Consider the following 22057-nt stretch of genomic DNA (forward strand, 5'->3'; position numbering starts at 1 on the left):
GCTTTTTCCAGAAATGCCAGGCTGCAGACTCAGGGAGAACAAAACTGACTGAATTTCAGTGGCCACTGCCACCTGCAGCTTGGTGGCACAGAAAGAGGCCCCACATCTGCCTTGTTTTCACCTCACTAAAGGCAAGTTGGATGTGAACAATGACAGAACTATGTGGGCTGCAAGTCCATGATTCAGCAAGGTGGATGCTCCAAGCCACATTTGATAAAGCTGAAGGGTTTACCTTTTTACCCCCTCTGAGTGTGTGAGACAGTGCAAGCAATAGCAGATATTCTGTGAAGCTCAAGTTTCTTGTAAATAGGAATTAAGTGCAATAAATGAGCAGCCCCGTCTTAACAGGGACTAGTGGGCACCAATGTTGCAAAGTTGTGGTTGAGGCGTTTTCAGTTCATTACTCAGTTTCTGTCTAGTTAAAGGCCAAATTTCATCTATGGTGAACTGTCCTATCATATTTTACACTGCATGTACATGTGTTGCTCTGTGCCTTTTTTGTATGTGTGCTTGTTGGTTGAAATTAGTCTTACCTTAATACAGTGCCATACAGTGGCAGATCCAGCATGTTTTTCTCTTTAGTAAAATATTTAAAGGCTGTTTTTTTATCGTTACATAACTCAGCAAATGCACTGGCTGGTTTGCTGTCACTTGTGCCCAATGAAGCTTTCCCTTCTCCTCCCTGCCTTAAAGGTTTCCCAGCCTGCTGTGAGCCAGCTGCATCTGGTCCCTGGCAGTCCCTCTCCAGCTTTGCAAACCACGCTTCCCCAAAGCCTGCTGAGCTGCCGGGTGCTGGCAGTGTGTGTGTGCAGCCCCAGCCTTCCCAGGGAGCTCTTCTGCTTTCCAAATGCTAGCTCTAAATCCCTCGTTCACCTGGCCTCTCCTGGGAGCAGGAACAGGTGTGCCTGGAAATCATCCCTAGCAGATGATTGCACAGTGGTAGGGATGCATGCAGTGGGAAGAACTTTGCCCAGGGGCTGTTTCCTATTGAACTGTCCTATACTGACTTGAGGCTGAGGCTGCATGTGGAAAACCTGCGGCACACAAGCAGCAGCTGCTCACCCACTTTGCAGTGCAGCGAGCCGAGGATAACTGGTTTGACTGTGGTTGACTCCAGAAGTGCATTGTTCTTCTAAAAAACACATAAAATAGGCCAGAAGATGCCATTTCTGTTTAAAGCCGAGAATGTTGTTTCAGTTTCTGGTGTAAATTATTAAGACAGAGGCTTGTATTGTTTCTTTTGGGTACCCAAGGGTCTGGAATTGCTGCAGGCTTAAACAAGGTGGAGACAGAGAGAAGCTGGTGGTGCCTGTGAGACAAGAAGTAGATGCTTGGTTATGGGAACAGTAATTTGGAAATTATATTGATTTCCTACAATGACTTAGGTGTGAAGAGCTACAGATCCTTTTAGAGAGCAGCAGCTGCATTCATTTTGCCAGCATGACTTTCCACATGATATCAGTATCACCTACTGCTTCCCTCCCACCATCTCCTTCAGGCTGCAGCCCCACTGGGCACAGCCCCTCGCTGCTGCCCTGTTCCCCTCCAGCCCTCCCACCCCTGTCCCCTCACTGCCACAGCCCCAGATCTGCAAGGGGCTTTGTAGCTCAATGTGTTGCCCCTGCTCTGGCCCTCTCCCCAGTGCTGCTCCTCTGCAGCAGCTGAGGCTCCCACAGCTCTGGCTTTGCCTCCACTAAGCCCTCCCCTGTCCCCGCCTACGGCTGTGACAGCCCTCCTGCAGCACTCCATCAGTACAATATCCCAGGCTGGTTTTCTTCCCTTTTCTACTGGAGCACCCACCCCTTTGGCATCGCTTCCTTCTCATCCACCCAGCACAGCCTCAGCCCTCCTGTTTGGTTCTTGCCCAGCCCAGCTGTTCCATGGTTTTTCCCCATGTAACCTTTCCTTTAGCCTTATGCATTCCTTGTGCCCCTCCATTCATTTGCTCCTTCTCTCTGCTGCTTGTACTGGGCTTTTATTTTCCTGGGCACATACTTTTCATAACAGAACCATTCATCATCATCTATTTGAGGCAGCTCTAAAGAACATGCACTTTGCTAAAGAACACTTAAACTTTGCTACTCACACTGCCAGCAACATTGATTTCACCCACACTGTTATCATGAGTGCAAAGGCATTTAACAGAATATTTTTTCACTCTCACATTTGCTTTGAAGAAATATAATCATCTTTACACAGAAACTGTCTGGGATTTCACCTGCAGTGAAACCTGCAGAGTTATAAGCATGAACTTTGGTGAATCAGAATTAAAATTAAATCTTGCTAAGCAATATCCTGCCCCCAACTTTTGAGTCAATCAATATTGGCTGAAGTCCTCGTTTAGCTCTTTGGAAGCACCTTTTACTGACATGACTAGAATATCTCAAATACTATTGTAAACCGATGTAAACAAAGACAACATCACATGCCATAAGTTTGCACCTTTATTTTTTAAAAATGAAATAGTCAAAGTACTTTCTTTTTCAAATATCGACACATAATATATTAACTTTCAATATTTACAGTGTGTTGCTGGGATGTTCTCGTAGAAAATGCATGCTTCTGGTCTGAAACCCAGAGCAAAATGCATCAGACCATTTAACTGCAGCCATATAACATAAACCTGTACAGTATCCAGTCACTATTCAGCACAGGAGTTAGAGCAGGAATAAAAAAATTGGGATCTATTGTTTCCTAGCAACGAGGCTGAGGCCATTATAACACAATTTCTGTAAGATCAGAACCTCTAACTGGTGTTAGACAGAAAGTGAAGATCTTGGCATACATTGTAAACATTTTTTACTGTTGATGAGAAAGCTAAAAAGGAACATTACTTTGACATATATTGTATGCTATGCTTCTCTTTCTTGTTTATTGACACTTCTGCCAGAAGAGTATGAAGATTTTAATGTTTTATCATGGTTCATACAAGTAAAATACTGTCAAGGACACAATCTGATATACTAACATTTATTAAAAGGCTAAAGTCCACCACAAGATCTAAGGAAAAACTGGAAATTGTCAAACACGTTTCCTTAGACAAATAATGGCAGGTGACAAATGCCCAGACAAATCCACAGAGAGTCCAACTCCACCATTCCCAGTTTCTGCCTGGAAGTGATTCCTCTGGCAGTCAGGGTGCTTTCAGCCTGGTAATGTTTTGTATCAAGGAGAGGTTTGAATAAGGGTTAGCGTTTGATGGGAACACCCCTGGGGCGGCTGGTGCAGCCTGAGCCAGGTGTCACCCGGGTGTCACCGCGGATCAGCCGCGCCCGGCCAACGTCCCGGACACACGGACACCCCCAGGCACTGCCTGTCTCCTTTGGCTGGGCTGAACCTCGAGCTCCTCTGCCTTAACCACTTTCCCTTTTGGAACAGCACCTTGGCTTCCAACAGCATCCATCGCTCACCTGGGAGGAGCTGCTGCCCCCGGCCCAGCCTGGGCACTGCCGGGGGCTCCGTGGGCAGGGGGTGCAGGTGGCAGCCCAGCACGAGGCCATCTCTGCCCAGTGCCCTGCTGAGGGATGCAGGAGAGCTCAAACCAAAGAGCCAAGGTGTGTATACCCACTTGCACATTGACCAGTTCATATATATTTATTTGGCTATGTTCTACGTAGATATCTATATATATATATTTATAACTTTGAAATGTTCTAGATTTACTAAATAAATATGAAAGCAAAGGAAATGTTACTTGTACACACTATTTGTTTGGCGGTCATAAAAAATATAGCCTGTATTTCTCATACTTTGCTACAGGATAGTGTGCAATAGTGGATTTTATTTATTTTTACTTTATACTTTATTTTAATTACTTTATTTTATTTTTCCCTCTTTCAGAGCCTTGTTTGTAGTGCAGAATACTAGCATCAAATTATCTGATCTAAATAACAGTAAAAATTTCCATGCTATTGTTTTTCTTTTTTCTCAATTGGGTCTCTTGGTTATAGTGCAAAATATAAAATTAAAAAAAAACGAGAACTATGTAAAAAAACCCCAAACCCACTGAGAAATTGCCCTAACTACTCAGGAAAAAGAAATGGAGACTGAAATATTCCCTACCTCCATCTGAGGTTGTTGATGAACAAGATGGTCCAAAGCTATTTGTTCATGTAGTTCTTATAAATCACTGCTGGCTGGCCCATGTGGAGCTGTGATATGACTTCAATCTCCCATGCTTGCTCTCTCAGCAATAACTTATTTATTGAGCACTGTCATCTCAACACAACATTTATATTTTGTTTCCTAAATTTAAGGAACTGTTATGACGAAGGCATTTTTTGCTTTTGTAACTGGGCCATGTAATGTCATGTGAGTTGTAATGAAATCGTATTCTCATAAGAAATATTGTTCAAAATGTACCTTAGACTGCACCCAGGAAATGGGAAAATGCCAAATCTACTTTCAAAGACAAACTTTTAACACATTTAACTCTTTGACCTTTTGGCATAACATGAGAACAACAGTAATCAAGGCAGTATTAAAAACCACAGCTGTAAGTTATACAAAGTGCATTTCCTGCATATAATACAAATATAACTTTAAGAAACTAAAGGCACAAGCTAACTAAATATGTATTACATACTAGAAATGCACTGTTCAAGATAACTCTAATAGCTCCAAATATTTGTTTATAATGGATATTTAAAGCAGTTTGAAAATGATCCTCATTAGTGAATTGCAAAAAAGTATAATTGCTTAAAATATAAGTAAAATAGACTCTAATATTGACATCTTGGATCAGTGATAAAATACATCATCACATTTATGAATGCACTCTCTATATACAATTCATAAATTATTCTTCCCTTGATTAAAAGTGTATTAGAGGCTCAAGGATTTGAAGGTCCATTTTTAGGCTGGTGTGGAGGTATTCAAATTCTCCGTGATTTTATGGAAAATTACAAAAATCTGAGCTGTCAAATCTGGATGTGGCCAGCTCCCTTTTCTGTACATTAGTTAATGATGAGCCTGATCACAATGTGTATGTACAGATTTTGGTCCAGAGGTCCCCCTGGCTGGGGACAGAGGAGGATTGCAGGGGCCAGGTTCCCACTCAGCCTGATCCTGCACCCCCAAAGCTGTGCTGGCTCCCAGGGGAGCAAAAGGAATCTGGGAAGAGACGGTAATGGGCTGAGGCTGAGACCTGAGCTCAAACTCCAGGGAGGGGCTCAGATCTCAGGTGCCATTTCAGGCTCATCTCTAACTTTGGTACAGTCTGCTCCACTTGCCAAAAACAAATGAAAAAAGAAAACTGGGGAGAAAAAAAGAAAGAATGTACTTTGTTGGCTTCTGCAAATATGAGCAGAAACTATTTCAATATATTTACTACATTTGTTCTGAAAGAAATGTGCAATAACTTCACTGTTACAGATACACAGGCTCTATAACAAGACTTCTAGATCCCTCTGTAAAGCTGCTTGCCCGTCCCCCCCTCCCTGTGTGCCCAGCCCACCTCCTGAAAATCAGGTCTTTTAAAAATGACAAACTGGAGGAAGGATCACCTACTCTGCTATGAAGTAACTGTGCCAGTAATGCATGTTACCTTGGGAAATAAAAATTTCTGTTCATGCAATATAATGCTTTTCTATGTGCTCTAGATATTGAGCTGAAAAGTGAAGAGTCATCCCCGAAATGTTCTATGTTTATCAACATATTTACTATCCACACTTATGTTCATCAACTCCCAACCCACCAATCTTCTTCAGACTCGAAAAAATGAGTACTACAACAGGATTATTAATCTGAGATGAAAAGAATGTGATGTCTAAACCCAACAACACTGCACCTTCCAAATCATCTGTGTGAAGACAAGTCCTGGCCCAGTGACTACGGACAGGACTGATGATGCATGGCCTGACACTGCTCCGTGAGGGCTCCCAGCTGGGGCATCCCCAAAACACTGGGTTAAAGCCCAGCCTGGAGCACATATACCACTGGAGAGCCTCCTGAAGACTACAGTGCCCACTGAGCCTGCTTTAGCCACCCCATCTCTGTCTGAAGCCACCAAACAGACTGGCAGAGCTCTGTGTGTGCTGCCAGAGCCTCGTATATCCCAGTGCTGAGGAAAACCCTGGGAGAGAGGCCTGACATGCACGAGTGGCCACAATGTGACGTTCAGCATGGAGCGGCTGAGGGGTGGCCGCGGCCGAGCAAAGGCCACAAGAACATCCTTGTACGTACCGAATCCAACCCAAGCCAGATTTCCCAGGTTAGAAAATCCCTTAGCTTTTAACTGTGAGGAACATGTGTGGGGTTGGTGAGCAGCTGGGAAGTTTCCATACACAGTCTGGTTTCTGTATGCAATCCCTTGAACTTATGGGAGATCTCACTGGGATAAAAGACACCCAGTAAATAAGGGTTGCAGAATCAAGCTCTGTAACCATTTAAATAACTGGTGAATTATAAATCAACAACAAAAAGTTTGTGTTTCTTTAGGAGAAGGCAGAGCATGTGGCACTCGCCCCTACCCTGCAGGGCTGTGCGGTGTCACCCTGGGCACCTCGCACGCAGGTCGCGCCGCTCGGCTCGCAGGACTCTGCTTCTGAAATTTTTGAATACTGCCACACAAGAACTAAAAATTGTCACTGTCATCTCTCAAAGAGTTAAACAAACGATATTAAAATACCATCTTCTGTCACATTTAAAGGCAGTTGGATATGTTTTTTCCTCTATATTTATATATACAGAGTTCTGATCTAGAAAAACCAATACAATAAACCATTTTACGTTTAAAAACAGGCAGTCTTTGGTGACGCAAAGGCAGAGATTTTCTTTGTTACCTTCTGCCTATTTCACTCTGTCTCATGAAGTGAATATTATTGGCACTGTCAGAAAGTTCGAGATACTGCTCCACAGATAAAACAAAATATCCATCGTAGCCTTGTACCCGCCCAGTGCTTAAAAGCTGCTGTTTCTCTCCATCTGTCCACGCCCGAATTCCTTCTTCCCCCTCCTGCAGCCGCCTCTGCTCCTTAGTCCAGGCCTGAGCCACAGCTCGCTGCCTGGCTATCTCCAGGACATGGTTCTTTTCCTCTTCCACCGTGGTTCCATAGCGCACGTTGAAGCAGAGCGCGCCGTGCTGGAGCTGGATGTCGGCAAAGCGTCTAGTCCTGCCATTGATCACCGACGTCATCTGCGACACCGTCACGTTGACGCCGTTCTCCAGGATGCGGCGCCCTCCGGTACTGCCAATCAGGGCCAAATCTTCTTCCAAAGAGCCCAGCTTGATGAAGTAATGGGTGTCCCGGCCCTCAATGGTGAAATGCAGATTCTCCAGATAATGAGCGTTGTTGAGGATGGCAGCAATGCGCCGGCTGTCCTCGTTAGCCACCCCGATAATGTCAGCTGTCACTATACCGTCCTTTATAGCAAATTTGATGCCTTTTCCAAATACTGAAGGAACAGCTGCAAATCTCAGTTGCTTCACTCCTTCAGAACACTTGCCATCACTATACCTGGGTGTCATAGGAAGTTGGTCCAAGGATATAAAGTTTCGGAGTTGCTTTTGTAGCTCACATTGAATACCAAGGATAGTCTGGAAAAGAAAGCATCAGTCAAGCTTGCAGGAAAGGTACCTTGAAGTTCATTATAGTATCTCACCCTACTCATCTCTTAATTGCTTAGAATTCAATTCTTCAATTTGTTTGGGAAGTATCATGCACACCTACAGAACATGGACATATGCACATACTTTTTAATCACTTAAGGTAATGCTTTTTGTCTCTTGGACTCCTTCATTTCTAGGAAACAAATGGAAATGTATTTATCCAAATTATAAATTAACTATTTTTATATTTGTTCTTTTTATTTTTCCTCCCCCTTGAGCTGTTACTCTAATGGCTGGTTTTTCAGCCCTTGGCAGTTCAGGGAAACCTGAATTCAAAGCTATGCCCTTTCATGTAGCTCTACTTAGTCTCTGTGTGTTTAATTACATCTTCTGTAGAACCGTGGTAATGACTTTTATAGCCCATTCTTTAAGGAAAGCAGGTTGTGAAGGTCTTGAGACACTAGAACAACAGGCAAGTACATCACATCTGAAGATCTTGCTCCCCATAGAGGCTAGAAGAAACCTCACTTCAACCCCCTCTTTGTCTTTGAACACTGTACCTATATCTTTTCTGTGCCTTGGAAAAGATTAACATCCCAGTGATAAATTTCCATGGACATGTTTCACATCTGGCATGAGCTCTGACCCTACAGCCTTCTGCACTTGGTGAATGGTAACTTCTTAAATGCTGGAAACATGAATGTGAACTCTCAAATGCTCTATGCTTCTCTTTCCTGACTACAATAGAGGAAAGGCATCTTTGCAAAATCATGTTTGTTAACAGATGCTCATATGCAAAATGTGAATGCCTGCTCAGAATATCGGTAGTTTGTCCTGTTGCAGTCACATTGATTGCTGGACTCTGATAGCTGCTGTCTGGCTCTTTGTTACTGAAAACGAGCCCTGGAGTAAGGCTAAGATTTACAGACCCTTTACAGATCCATAGCAGCATTTCTGCTTCCTGCAATAATTATGCAGAGCTACTGACTTGTAAAGCTGTTTATACCCTCAGTGATTTTCCAGTGCTTGTGGCATCTTTGCTAACAAAGATGAAAATCTGCTGTTCTGTTTTTTTAATTCTACAAGATTTTCTGTGTTTTTTTTCAATATCCACAACAAACACTTTCACCCTTTAGTGTATCGTGCACCTCAAGTTTAGATATTTTCTCTATAAATAGCTGCAAATTTTCTTCACTGTGTTGCTAAAAGCTTCTCTTTGAACCCCTCCTCCACTCTGATGCCAGTACATAACTGAAAACATTGAAGTTTCTAGCATTCTTAAACAATTTGCTTTGCCTATTACGTTGAAAGATATAGTCACATTTTTTTCTGGTATCCAATATTTTCTATTAAAACTCCTTAATTCAGTATTAAAAGCAGCTGAAAAGAATGTTTGCTAACCTTTCCAGGATCCCACTCCTGGGTTTTTGTTTGAAGCTGTAGAAGTTCGTATGTTGTCCCCAAAGCTTCTATCTCTGGTTTTGGGAATCCAGGCAGCACGTTGTGCAACTGGAAACCAAACAGCTCTAGCCAACTTCCAATGTCTACAAAACAAGAAAAGAATGCTGGCAAAAAGGCTCATAAATCCTAGAAAAAGTGAGGGCAGTCTGAAGAAATTCCAGCTATGCAGAAATAATGATTTCACATCAATTTATGTTTCCTGCAGTAGCTACAGCATTTATTGTAGCAAAGAAATTATTTGGTTACAAAGCATAGCTATACTCAAATCAATAGTGTTCCCTCTATCTATTTATAATAGAAAGAATTCAAATTAAGCTGCTTCCGTTCTTCTCCTAATTTTAGCACTGAGAAAAGCAACAGAAGCAGCTATTAATTATTTTCTTGGTTACCATAAACGATAGAGAAAACAGATCAAGCTCAGTAAGATACAATCTATTAAAGAAATTACTTCAATAGATTTAAGATTAGGGACTTTTTGTATGCAAAAGATTTCCGGAATGTTGAATCCATACCACTATTCAAGAGGAAGTTTTATTTTCATCAGGGACATGTTACTTTTACCTGTTGTATACTTAGCAACGTCTTGGATTTTGCCAACTGGGTAATTATTTTCAAATGAGTAGAGATTAAATGGTTGTGGGACAGCATTCAGGTGCTTCCATATGCGGTGATTTGGTGTCGTCCACCGACCAGCAATGACGTCATAGTCCCGCTGACCCAGATGAACTAATTTAGTAAGAGAATCATAAAGTCCTCCATGAAAACCAATGATAACCTCGAAATCTGGATTAGTGTCCTGGTAGATCTCTCCATAAGGGGTGTACAGAATTTCTTTTATGACCTGGCCTCGACTGCTAAACACAGCTAGAGGTGTCCCAGTGTTATCACAAGCAACATAATATTCTTCTCCACTGCTTAATTCCATTGCAATGAGATGACCTTGCAGATCATAATATAGGGATGTTATTTCTGAGCTACTGTGATTGTACAAGTGAGTAACTCTTATTGGGTTGGAGAGATCAGCATAAAAGAACTGTAAGTGTTGTCCTAGGCTTGATTTGCTTGCAACTCGTCTTCCAAGACCATCATAACAGTATTGCACACTCCAGCCAGACACTTTGTTATACGCTTTGTTCAGCAAACCATTAGAGTTGTACTCAAAGATCTCATTGCCTCTTTGCCTGAGAAAACCATCTTCGTCCATTTTATATTGAATTTCCCCAAGCCTGGTAATGCGATCTCTCAGGTCGTATCTCAGAGGAGTGAGGCGCGCGCTGTTCCCATGGCTCAGCAAGTTGATGTTGCCATTAAGGTCATAGCTGTAGCGCCACTGGGTTTTGTCATTCACAGACACAGTCTGGAGCTGACCATCAGCGTCGTATTCATAAAAATACCTCGTTATATTGGCATCTACACCCACGCGTATGTCACAGATCACCATGCGACCCATGTTATCATACTGGATGGTCATCCAGTAAGCAATAGACTTGAGAATTTCATACTGTACTTCAATCACCTGACCATTGGCACTGAAGATTTTGGTATGCTTCATCACAGTGGTGGTTATAACTTGGTTTAAATCGTAATTAATGACACTGAATTTTCCAAATTGTTCAGTCCTGCCAGAAACATCGACGTAACGGTACAGATCTATGGGAAGGGGTGTCTCGTTGATCATGGCCTGCATGCTTGTGACACGGAAGTTGTTATAGCTGTAGTCAAATCTGGCATTTACAAGCCCTTCTTCACTAAACCTGAAGATTTGGCGGCCAATAAGTGGACCTGTCCAAAACAAATACGGGAAAGAGGAAAAACAAGAAAAATAATGAGTTATGCCCCTGGTTTACTTATCCTACAGATCTAGGACAGATGGGAGATGACCTCAGGTATGCCCTTTAGCCTTACTACTCCTTAGCAGTCTCAGAAAATACCATTAACTATGAACATGTTAGATTATTCTCCCACAAACCTTTATTAATGCTTGCTCTACAAATTATTTATAATTTATTAATATTTGTTTAAATGAATGCTGTTTTATTCCTAATTTTGATTTCTACTTACTTACAAGATAATTCTAAATTAAATTTATTTTACATGGTAATTTCCTACCTCATGTAAGCAGTCCTTTTGAATTTATGTTATATTACAGTGCAAACTGGGAAACTTGGAAATACAAACAATAAACCAACTTGATTTAGTATTTAGCAAATATCCACATAGAAGAATAAAACCAACAAAACATCCTAAGAGCTATTCCATACCAAGCAATAAAAAGAAAACTGTATTTCAAGTGGGACAGCTATATTCACCTATGGACAAGACACAGAGATATACAACACATATTTTTCTAGTGAAACATAAAATATAAAAACTTGTAGACATAAAAATAATGGAATTTCATGCCAGGTATGTGCAAGATCAGGGTGTTGCGAATGAGGAATGAGTGTCACATTTTAAGGAGCCAAAAACTTTAGCAAAGTAGTCACAGTTAGACAAACCTGTTTGCCTGTATCTGATGGTACAGATGAACCCATCGTGCATTAAATGTATTGTTTTAATAACCCCAGAAGATTCCTCGTAGGTGAAGGTGACTTGCGTGGTGTCGTACAGGATCTCGGAGAGCCGCGACTGTTTGGTGTACTTGTAGAGGACCCTGCGGCCCGTGCCGGGGTACAAGGTCTGCAGCAGCCGCCCGTCCCTGCCGAGGTCCTGGATGAAGGCGGCGCCGCTGTCGGGCGGGGTGTAGATGTTGCGGTAGTAGCCCACGGACAGCGTGGTCTGCAGGGCGTGGCGCACCATGCTGGGCATCGTCACCGACTGCAGCGACTCCGACTGGTCATACTCGAAGATGTAGCGCCGCTGGCTGTGCAGCAGGAGCATCACGGACTGCAACCAAACAGCAACGGCACGGTAAGGGCCGGATCAAGCACATGGGGATCCAGCTAGTGAGCGCCTGGAGGTTATGGAAATGCTGAAACAACCACTCACTCTTGCAGTTTGCTCTTACTGTTTAGACAATTCCAAGTGAAGCTTTCAGGTCCAGGAGACCTGGCCAGTAAGGTGGTACAAAACAGGAGGAGAATCATAGTAAGTCTAGAGGTAAGGGCCTCCAAACTGGAAGGCAGATGTGGCTCTCAGTAGCATTTCAGCCTCATGCTGACTTGCTATGTTGCTTTGCAATATTTAGGGCATCCTCTCAGGGAGCAAAAACAGAGGAAACCTCTTCCTCACACACAGGCAGAGCACCTGCACCAGCAGATGTGTCTAGAGGAGCTGGAAAGGGGAAATTTTGTGCATGTACAAGGTGTTTAGCTTTTATTGGCATTCTGCTTATCTACAGCACAGACCTAGCTCTTTCCCTCTATATCTTCTTTTAAATACACACTGCCCCAGAGTTCTTAATATCTCTGTGCCTACAGATGAATGAAAATACTCTGCAGATTCTTTGGTGTGACTACTTCTATTGCTTCTTTTTAATGTTTACAAAGAATATAATTTCTATACAGGTACTTGGTATTTGCCCTGTGTTGGTTAATTGTGGCTGGTCAATGAAATCTGGTTTGCTTATCTGGCAGATGAATGTGCAAGCACAGCAGACTTTTTCTATTGATAATTATAGTCTGGGTTCTATACACCTTCTCACCCACCATGGAAAGTCACCATGTCACAGCACAAGCCAGCTGGTGAACAGTCACTGTTGAAACAAAGATATTGAAACGCAGAATGAAAATGTATGGGGAACTCTGTCACCTTCCCCCAGCTCTGGCAGGTGGCTTAGCTGGACCAGAGCACTGCACATTCCTTGCCTTGTCTGAGTCATGCTGGAGTATCAACACTGCCCAGCTCTTAGCGCACAGCTCAAACCTACCAGACATAAGCAAATTTGTCAGGCTTCTGCTGGACTGAGACATCATACAAAACAAAGTCTTACATGGAACAGCATGACTCCTTTGTCATAGAGCATTGGGGAAATAAATCAGAAAAATAGGATCTTTTCACCTCTAAGCTCAAAAATCTTCTCTGGAGAAAAAAACCCCTTAAGATCAGCCCTGCAGGGTGTTAAGTAACACTGGCCCTGAGGCAGTTTTCTCTGAAAAATAAACCAACTGTCCATTCAAAGGGCCAGAGACAGGCTCAGCCTTGGCCATCCTCTCCGCACCCCCAGCCCCCTGCCTGCCCAAGATGTGTCTCTTCCTGCTCTTAGCAAAAGACATCTGTCACCTGTGCAGCAGCCAGAGAGCACCAACATATGGCACTCCAGCTCACCCTCTGCCAACTGGTGACGACAGACCTTCACACCGAGCACTTTCCGAGCACTTTATTGCTGCTCCGCCAACCATTTCCAACATGCACTGTGTTTATTTTGCTTCCACCTTTAGTCAAGAGTCTCCAGTCTGCAGTAAACCACTGGCTGAACTCTCTCCTAGCACTGCTGTGACGCCTCTCTCTATATACTGCTCCCGTGCCTGTTTTTAAGCTGTCTGCCATTGACAGAGTATGAATAACAATATCAGAAACATCCCCAATATAATTTTAGTGCCTCTGTGTACCATTTTTACGGCACTTTGTAAAAGTGCTTTGGCTTTTTCACTATTGTCCAGGATAATAAAAAGATAGACAGTACAAGGGCTGGAGACTGAGTATCCTCTCAAGCCTATTAGAGAGATACCATAAAGAGAAAAAAAAATAAATTCCCAATTCATCCTAATAACATTACAATAGATTTTTCAACTCTGCACAAATTGGGTTCTAATTGTTTTAAAGGATTTCAAAGGGTAGCTCATAAAAGATCCAAAAATCTGTCATTTTATTAAAGCAACCAGAGCCTGGTGAACCACATAATGATTGATGCTGTGTGGTGTATCAAGACAAACAGCCAGTGGCCAATTACTGGGAGCTCTGCTGGGAATAGACAAATGCTGAGCATCGCCACTAGGTGTCATTTCTGTCCAGCAGACACACAGACACTCATCTGTTTTGTCTGACAGATTTTGAAAGCAAGTTTGGAGTATTCAGGAGATTTTATAACAGTTTAAACTAATTGAGGAAAGTGACCAAACAAAAGGAACTGAATTTCATCGGTAAGAATTATTTACAATGCTCATATTGTAGTGATTTTTAAAATCTTATTTATTTGAGCTAATTTATTAAGGGGCAGAGATTTTTGAAGATGTACAATTAACTCATCTAGTGATAAAAATGAAGAATTAAATAACTGTGAATTGGAAGCGACTTATATAATTGATTTTTTTTTTCCATGAAAGGAATTATTGGGTCTTACAAGGCTTCAGAAAACCTTTAGCAATCATTACATAATTAACACAATGAGTTATTGACTTTAATGGAGCCACAAAGTTATACTTCAATGTCTAATTTTGACAGTGAATTAATTTTTCTTTGGCACAAGATACAACAGTCAGAGAAGTACATTAAATAGTTGGGAGATTATTGCCCATGGTGTGAATGACTTTCCATATTTTTAATGACAAGTTACAGCATTACCCAAGCTGCTACCTGAACCAGTGAATTTTTGCCACTTGCTTCTACAAGATCAGGATTTGGCTTTTGTGCAGAATTCTAGAATAACAGTGTTAAGTTATATGACTTTATAAGCTCATCATAAACTAAGAACAAACAAAGTGGTTTGGAAAGATAAGAAGCATACATCTTTCCAAAACTACAGTCCATTAGGTCCAAAGAAAAAAAATTAGAGATTACTCCAAAAGGCACATTGCCCAAATATTTGAAAGCTGTAGAAAATGCCTGTTTACTTGTAATTTGCTAAAGAGCATACAGACAAAAAAAGCCCTGACTAATTTATCTGAAACAAAATTCTGGAGCTCCTGGGGTTTGCCAATCTTGTTAACACGTGCAAGAACCACACTGCATGCAGACAAGGAGGAATCACATTTCTATGCATTTTCCAGTCTTGGTAATTTTTTTTTTTCATTGGGTTAGGTTTAAGTTTTTGAGGATCGTAAATACATTCAAAATAAGTACAGCACAGTTTATCTTAAAGGTACACGTTTGCAACTCTATAATAGACAAGTAACTTCAAAGTCACTGGATTTCCTGTGTGGATTTCCTCCTATCAATGTTACCTCTTCTGCCCCCCACCCCCCCATAGCCTTTTCCTGTGGTTTACAGGTTCAGAGAAAATGTTCTGCTAACTCAGGGTGTATTGGATAGGCCAAGATGCTGCTATTTAAAAAAAACTTTGAATATGAGTTTGCACTGAGTTCTGAGAGCTCTAAAAATACAGACTGGCTTTCTAGTTTTGAAAGACAAGACCAAAAAAAATGCTACTACAGATGAAGGGGTGCCTACTTGGTTTGTACAATATCTATCTTCACATTTTGTGACCATTGCCTCTATACATACATGAAACTTACAATATTAAGGGAATTTAAATGCAAAGTCACCATAAAAGCAGAGAAATAACTCATTTCACACTAATATTTTCCCCCTAAATATCCCCATAAATACTGCAGTAAGCTTTCTCCTCACAGGATCAATCCAATCCCTTGTTTAAAATAACAGCACTGAATAGGTAAGCTTGTGCTCATGGGTTCCTAATTTTGGCTTAAAAGAACTATTTGTGGTGTGAAAAAAAGTTTTCTTTCAGGACTGTAATCTTTCTGACTGTTATCCAGAGTAGCAACATGATTTTCAGCAGTTAGGGTGTCCTTTGTTCACTTGAACATGGGCTGAGACCAGAAGGTTGTTTTGACCTACCAATTAAACAAACCTGAGGTGCTGATAACTTTCTTCAGAACTAAACTATGACAGGTTTGAGCATGTGACATGTAGGTCTGAGCATATCCAGAGACATTTTTATGTAGTTATGTAATTCTATGCATTTTCTGTTTTAAAAGTCTTAAATACTCTTGCAAGAGGCAGCATTATAACATTGTTCAAAATATATATAATACTATACTATAATATGTAATATAATATAATATAATATAATATAATATAATATAATATAATATAATATAATTAATATAATATACCCCAATTTTTTTTTGTCTTGGCACAAACCCCGCTTTTAAAAGAATTTACCTTTTCTAGATATGTGTAACTCCATATTTTACCATCTGCCCATGTTCTGGAGACGATATTCCCACTGGCATCATACTCCATTTTCTCAGTCCAGGTTCCTCTTTGGATATAGGTGACTAATCCAGAGTGTGAATAAGTGATATTGACCTCATTGTACTTGCTGATGGGGGACCACAAAATGGGGCGTCCTGTCTGGTCATACATAATTCGAAGAGTGAATTTCCGATGATCATCGTAAATCTTTCCTGTTCTGGTTATGTGGTCGAAGTCAATGGAGAGCAGGTTTCTGTTGTGGGTCTAAACACAGAGGTACAGCATGGTAAGAACACAATGCATCCTAAGTCTGTGCCAGCCCTAATCAAACTGAGCAATGGTTTAACATTATGAGTTGGGCCTTACTGAAGACAAGAAAATAGAAAAGATTCAGATGAGAAACAGAAGGACCAAAAAAAAAAAAAAAAAATTGCTCCTTGCATTCAGTGTTATTATATTTGGCATTACAGGATGTTTCCATGTGATAAACCCTCACCTCTGCTCTCACCTTTTCCTGATTTTTAATTCTTTCTTCTCAGCTGTGGATTAAATTCTTGATTTCAGCCAAAGATGTGTAGTTAAAATCCACAAACTAAGAAAGATGTATTATCTCACATCTCTCTTGAGCTCTGTTAACACTGGCAGGTCAGCTGGTGCTCTGGGACAGCCCAGGTCACATCCTGGTGCTGCGAAGGGCAGAGCTGTGCTGGCAGCTCCTGCAGCCCCTGCTCACCAGTGTCCTCATGTTCCTCACAAAACCACCTCCCTTCCAGACTGCTGAGAGCCAGCAGCAGCCGTGCCTGGCACTGGCCACATTCCTTGTTGCTGCTCTCACCACATCTGGGACCAGCAACTCGCTGTGTCTGACAGATGGAACACAGCCCAATACTCAATTTGAAATCAAGTTCAGAACTGAGTCAGATTCATGAAGACAAAATACATTTATCCAGTGCTATCATCATCCTTAGAGGATGGCATCCTTAGATCATTCAGTCCCTGGGAAGTCTCTATTAAACACCATTTAAATCAGATATATAATTTAAAGAACCATAAAATATTGTTCATTGCCATGTCTTTTTCAGATCAATGCTCAATGTGCTTGTTGCATTAATCTACCACATTTTATCTGATCACTCTATTCCCATGAATAACTTCCTTAGAGCACAGCCAATGCCAGTGCAGGTGTCAGCACAGAGCATGGCTCAGTGCTTGCTCCTCTCTGAGACCTGAGGGCACAGTCACGGAGTAAATGGTTAATAAACCCTGGTTAATAATTCAAGATGTGATTATAATGAACATTTCTTTTTTGTTCCTCTTTCTGTTTTTAGATACAACATAATCTGAGAATCTAGAAGAAGCAGGTGTTCTTTCTTCAACTACCATTTCTGGAGCTTTATATACACACGTGTCTAACTATAATAGTGTTAATTTACAATAGCTGTAAAATACCTATATACCCCCAAAGCCTGTTGTAACTATTCCAATTTATGCTCTAATGATAGTTAAGGAGCCCAAGTAATATGTGATGCTCAGTTCAGCTACATTTGCTTGCATACAGACTGATGGTTTAAGTTTAATATAATATATTTTTTAGCAAACTTCTTAAAATTTCTGAAAAAAAAAATCCTCTTGGTGGCTGAAAAGCTAGCAGGAAATGTCTTATTCATTTATGTTCTATGTACATGTTTAATGTTCTTATTGCTATTACTATCATTGTAGAATGCAGTTAGGAGGAAGAAGAGCCTTGAAAACAAATTGCTTGCAATCTGAATTTCAGAGACTATACAAAAAGTAAGAATGAGAACCAAACAGAGGCAGAATTAGCAGTGAAGTGGAAAGCAGCAGTAATTGAAAACTCACGGAGTTAAAATAAGGTTAAAATACTTCCCTTATATTGCACATTTTATGTCTCATTTGTTTACTTTCTTCTATTAAAGTGAAGTTTAACACCCTTCTCAAAGCAAGACAGGATCATAAATGGGTAGGAGGACTCATCTCAGTGTTGCTATTGACAAGCTGATTTCAAATCCCTGTGGCTTCATGAGATGATGCTTTCAAGATACATAAACCATAGCAAGGAGCCCCCTGAGAGTGGCTGAAACTTGTGTTCTGCTATGAGCCAGGGAAAACTGGTTTCTGAAAGCAATGTCAGTTTGGAATACCAGCTAATGAAAATAGGGAGAAAATTCACATGACTTCAGTAATATTTTAAGTGCATAAAAAGATATGTTTATTCTATATTTTTTAAACATTTGTTGACTCTACTTCTATTAGTTTTTTTAGCTAGAAAGTTTGTGGTGTAAGTATCAGATAAATGTGCATTTCTTTTGATTTAATTCCACACATCATTCCACCCTGCCTGATATGTAAGCCAGATGAGATAATTGCATTCTTTCCTTGTCTGTGTTTTGATTTGGGCCAAAGTAAACTCATACACCCTGGCAGAGGACTTGGTCCCATCTTTATAATCTGCTGTAAGACTGGTAAATAAAGAGAGATCATTTGCTAAGTGCAATAATGAACATGGCTGTCAAAGCCTGTGTCTGCAGGACTTTTGAACTGAGGCCAGTGAGTTACTTTTGTTGTTGTTATTAAAAAAAAAAAAAAAAAAAAAAAAAAAAAGAAAAAATTAAGACCAGCCAAGCATTCAATTTTCAATTTTGTAGACATTCAGTTATAAAACCTGGACTGCATCCAATGCCATGTTCCTCTAGTTATGCAAAAGTCAGGAGGGAGCAGAGCTGCATTCTAATCAGAATATTACTATGCATCATGCTCATCAGATTTAACAGCAGTCTTTGCTTCATTTTTAGAAGTCAATTAAAATAGCTGTTCAATTGATAAGAAAGAAGTCTTGCTAGATTAAGATTGATGTTAAAATGCCTGATTGTACATAGATTTATTATTAATATAAAATGCATACATGCCCACAGACTCTTTTATATATGTTCAGGAAATGCTGGTGCAAGCAGTTCTTCACTTAAAGGAAACCTGTGGTTAATTTCTGTTTCCCACATTGATTTAGACCCTGAGATAAAGTTAGATGTGTTCCATCATTTCAGTTAACTTACTTCTGTCCTATCTCCAGAGCAGGGAATTCACACCATGCAGAAATCCAATTTTTGAAAAACCAATGTTTCCAGCATTATTCAGAACATGCTCACAGCAGCCTCTTTCCAAAACTGGAAATAACACTAATAGAGTGACATGCTTTCAAGATGGTTGCTAATTGCTATAAGAATTAAAAAAGTTAGGACCAGGCAGATAAGGAAAAGCTTTATTCTCTTTCTTCTCTTCAAGTAGGTCACCCTTTATCTCATCCCCAGCTACCTGCCTTCTAATTTGTACCTTTTAGGAGTCAAAGCCGTTTGTTTCACTGATGGTATCAGGACTGATTTCTAAGTAACATCTTTATACCTCATTTCTATGCTATTTTTTTCTCTCTTAGAAAACTCTTCCATTGTGCTGGGTTTTTTTCTTTAACTGAGGGCTCCTGCAAGTCTGTTCATTTCCATTGAGACCTGCTCCAGTCCCTAGAGCTTTTCTTTACATACATTTTCAAAGTTCAGCATAGTTCTTTCTGCCCTACATTGCAAGCTTTCTAACACATTTCCTATTGTGCCAGGCATGGCATATTAAGTGTTTAAATGCTTTATTTTAAAAATATAACTCACTAAAAGTTTTCAGAAGGTCTGTCCAGAATCTCATCCAGCATAATGACTTTCAATTATACTAATTTTTTTTTTCCCAGCAGTACTCAAGGATCTGTCCACAGCAAGTCCTAAATCCATATCATTATTTGGTATACTGTTTCAAAAACACTATAGGATGGTACTTTTGTTCCTGTTGTGCTGCATTTCCTATAATCACCAAGAAAAGAGAGCTGTCTCTGGGTAGATCCCTTTTCTCTACTGTTCCAGCTCCTTCCATCTCCACTGACTCTCCATTCCACCAGCATACCATGCAGGTGTCTCAGTGCTAAAGCTGAACTCCAGGATCCAGATATTTCTGCTGTTCCCTGAAGTCATTCTTCATGGTCTTACCAGCCTCAGTAGTCCATCTGTCCCTTTCTCTTGTGCCTATTTCGTGGTGTCTCTTTGTGCAGAATTCAATTGGACTTGATGACCTTAGAGATCTTTTTAAATAGAAATGATTCTATGATTCTAACATTTCTCCTCCTTTCTACTCTAAAATCCTCCTTTAGAGGAACCTGTGCTATCCCACCAGGTTCCCTCCAGCCTTGCCCTGGCAGCTCTCAGAACAACAGTCCCAGAGCTGAGTACAGCCAGGACTGCAATACAGGCAGCTGGCTTGTCCTTCTGAGCAGGCAGGACAATTCCTAAGTCCTCTTGATCTTGGGTAGGTATAAAAAGACACAGCTTACAGAAATAAGAATGCAACGTTTCAGAGCTGTGTTGCTATTGTATACTTTTAGAAGGACAAAGAGTAAAAGACATCAGCCATCCTCTCTCTGGATGAAAGTGAAGGGGGAGGAAGAGGAATACATGAGTGGTTTTGTCCACCAAATATTTCAATTAATATCTTATGCCTCCAGCCAGAATGCATTTAATCCTAACCAATTTGTGATTTTTTTTTTTTTTTTTTTTTTTTTTTGGCTAGGCAGTGTTAAAGATCCCATAGAAACAAGTGGAAATGCAAAAGAAACTGCAGTCAATTTCAACAATAGAAAATACAAACTGCATAATGGTGAAACTCTGCAAGATGAAGTAGTTGTATTAAACAGAATTGTGACAAACAACCAGTCCCTGGCAATGTAAGCAGAATAGATGACTGACTACATCCTTTCTGTTTACCATCTTATTACATAAGATTCCTGCAGAAAAATGTGCCATACTGTTATTTAATCACAAAGTCACACAGAAAGCCTTCAACTGAGCAGGTAGCATGAGCCCAGGAAGCCACAGTTTGGATCCTGCCATCTTAATGTTTGTCACAGTGCTAAGCTCACCTACCTCCCCAGGCAGGGCTATGAGGCCTCACACTAATTTAGAGAGGAAGGAGGCAGAAGGTGGGCAAGAACAACGAAAAGAAGCTTTTGCCTGCTTGCAAGATCCTAAAAAGTAACTGTGACTGTCAAATCTGAACAATGCCCTTTCAAACAAGTGTTTTACATAGAATGCCCAGTCTGGCCAGATCTTCCAAGTCTTGTATTTTTGATTGAGCAGTTGAAAAGCAAACAGATGGTACACTTAAAAAAATGTAGAGTATCTCATAATCAAAATGAGATGGTTTTGATTTTGGTGGTTTTGACAATCCAGAGATTTTAATAACCATCTCTATATTTTCAGAGCTAACAGGTGTACCTTCAGATATAATTCCTATCCAGAAAGGTTGTAGTCAATAACACAGTAATTTTAAGGCCAAAATTCCCAGTTGTACTATTGGTACAGACATTTTAAGTGGTATTCATGTGAAAACCAGAACTGATTTAATAAAAAACCTGTTTAGCAAAGTAGCAATCTCCTTGAGCCATGGTGTTATGTAATTAAATACTAAAAGTTGACCATCTGTCATTGTACTCATAGGTAAAAATAAACCAACGATGCAATGTTAAAGCAAGTCTGTTTTGGAGCTGTGGTGTAACCCAGCCAGAGGGAGCTGGGGGTTTGAGAGCTTGTGGCAGAGGGCAGAAAGAATACACAGCCTGTTGGGATACACAGGGAGGCTCTACATCATTCTGAGTCCAAGGAAGGACACCCAAAGTGTGTCCTGCAAGAGCCTCTGCCCTAGGCAGCAGCTGGCACCCCTCAGCTCCCCCAGATGAAAAAGAGTTGATAGATCTGAGAGAGGCAAAATGTGACTCCAACTTTGCGGCTGTGCCAGAGTAACTGTGCACTGTCCTTTGCTCACAGCTTCTTCCAAAGCCATAATTAAGTTCTTAGTTGAAAAAGAATGGGGAGAAAAGAACTAATTATGTCTTGAGGTCAAATC

The 22057-nt window shown here is 40.8% G+C and overlaps 1 protein-coding gene across 22 annotated transcripts in view; it reads right to left on the reverse strand.

The window, feature by feature from the left end:
* Positions 1-5450: 5450 nt before the first annotated feature.
* TENM1 (teneurin transmembrane protein 1) overlaps positions 5451-22057 on the reverse strand; it is an 873984-nt gene continuing 857377 nt past the window's right edge. For all 22 annotated transcript variants that reach the window (XM_072929129.1, XM_072929141.1, XM_072929139.1 and 19 more), the window contains 5 exons: positions 16073-16369; positions 11509-11896; positions 9572-10792; positions 8951-9093; positions 5451-7537 (listed from right to left, as the gene is read on the reverse strand). In XM_072929129.1, coding sequence (XP_072785230.1) covers positions 6779-7537; positions 8951-9093; positions 9572-10792; positions 11509-11896; positions 16073-16369 — 2808 coding nt within the window. In that variant the 3' untranslated portion in view covers positions 5451-6778. The remainder of the gene's footprint in view (positions 7538-8950; positions 9094-9571; positions 10793-11508; positions 11897-16072; positions 16370-22057) is intronic.

Source organism: Taeniopygia guttata, chromosome 4A (assembly GCF_048771995.1).
Source record: "Taeniopygia guttata chromosome 4A, bTaeGut7.mat, whole genome shotgun sequence".
Classification (NCBI taxonomy): Eukaryota; Metazoa; Chordata; class Aves; order Passeriformes; family Estrildidae; genus Taeniopygia; species Taeniopygia guttata.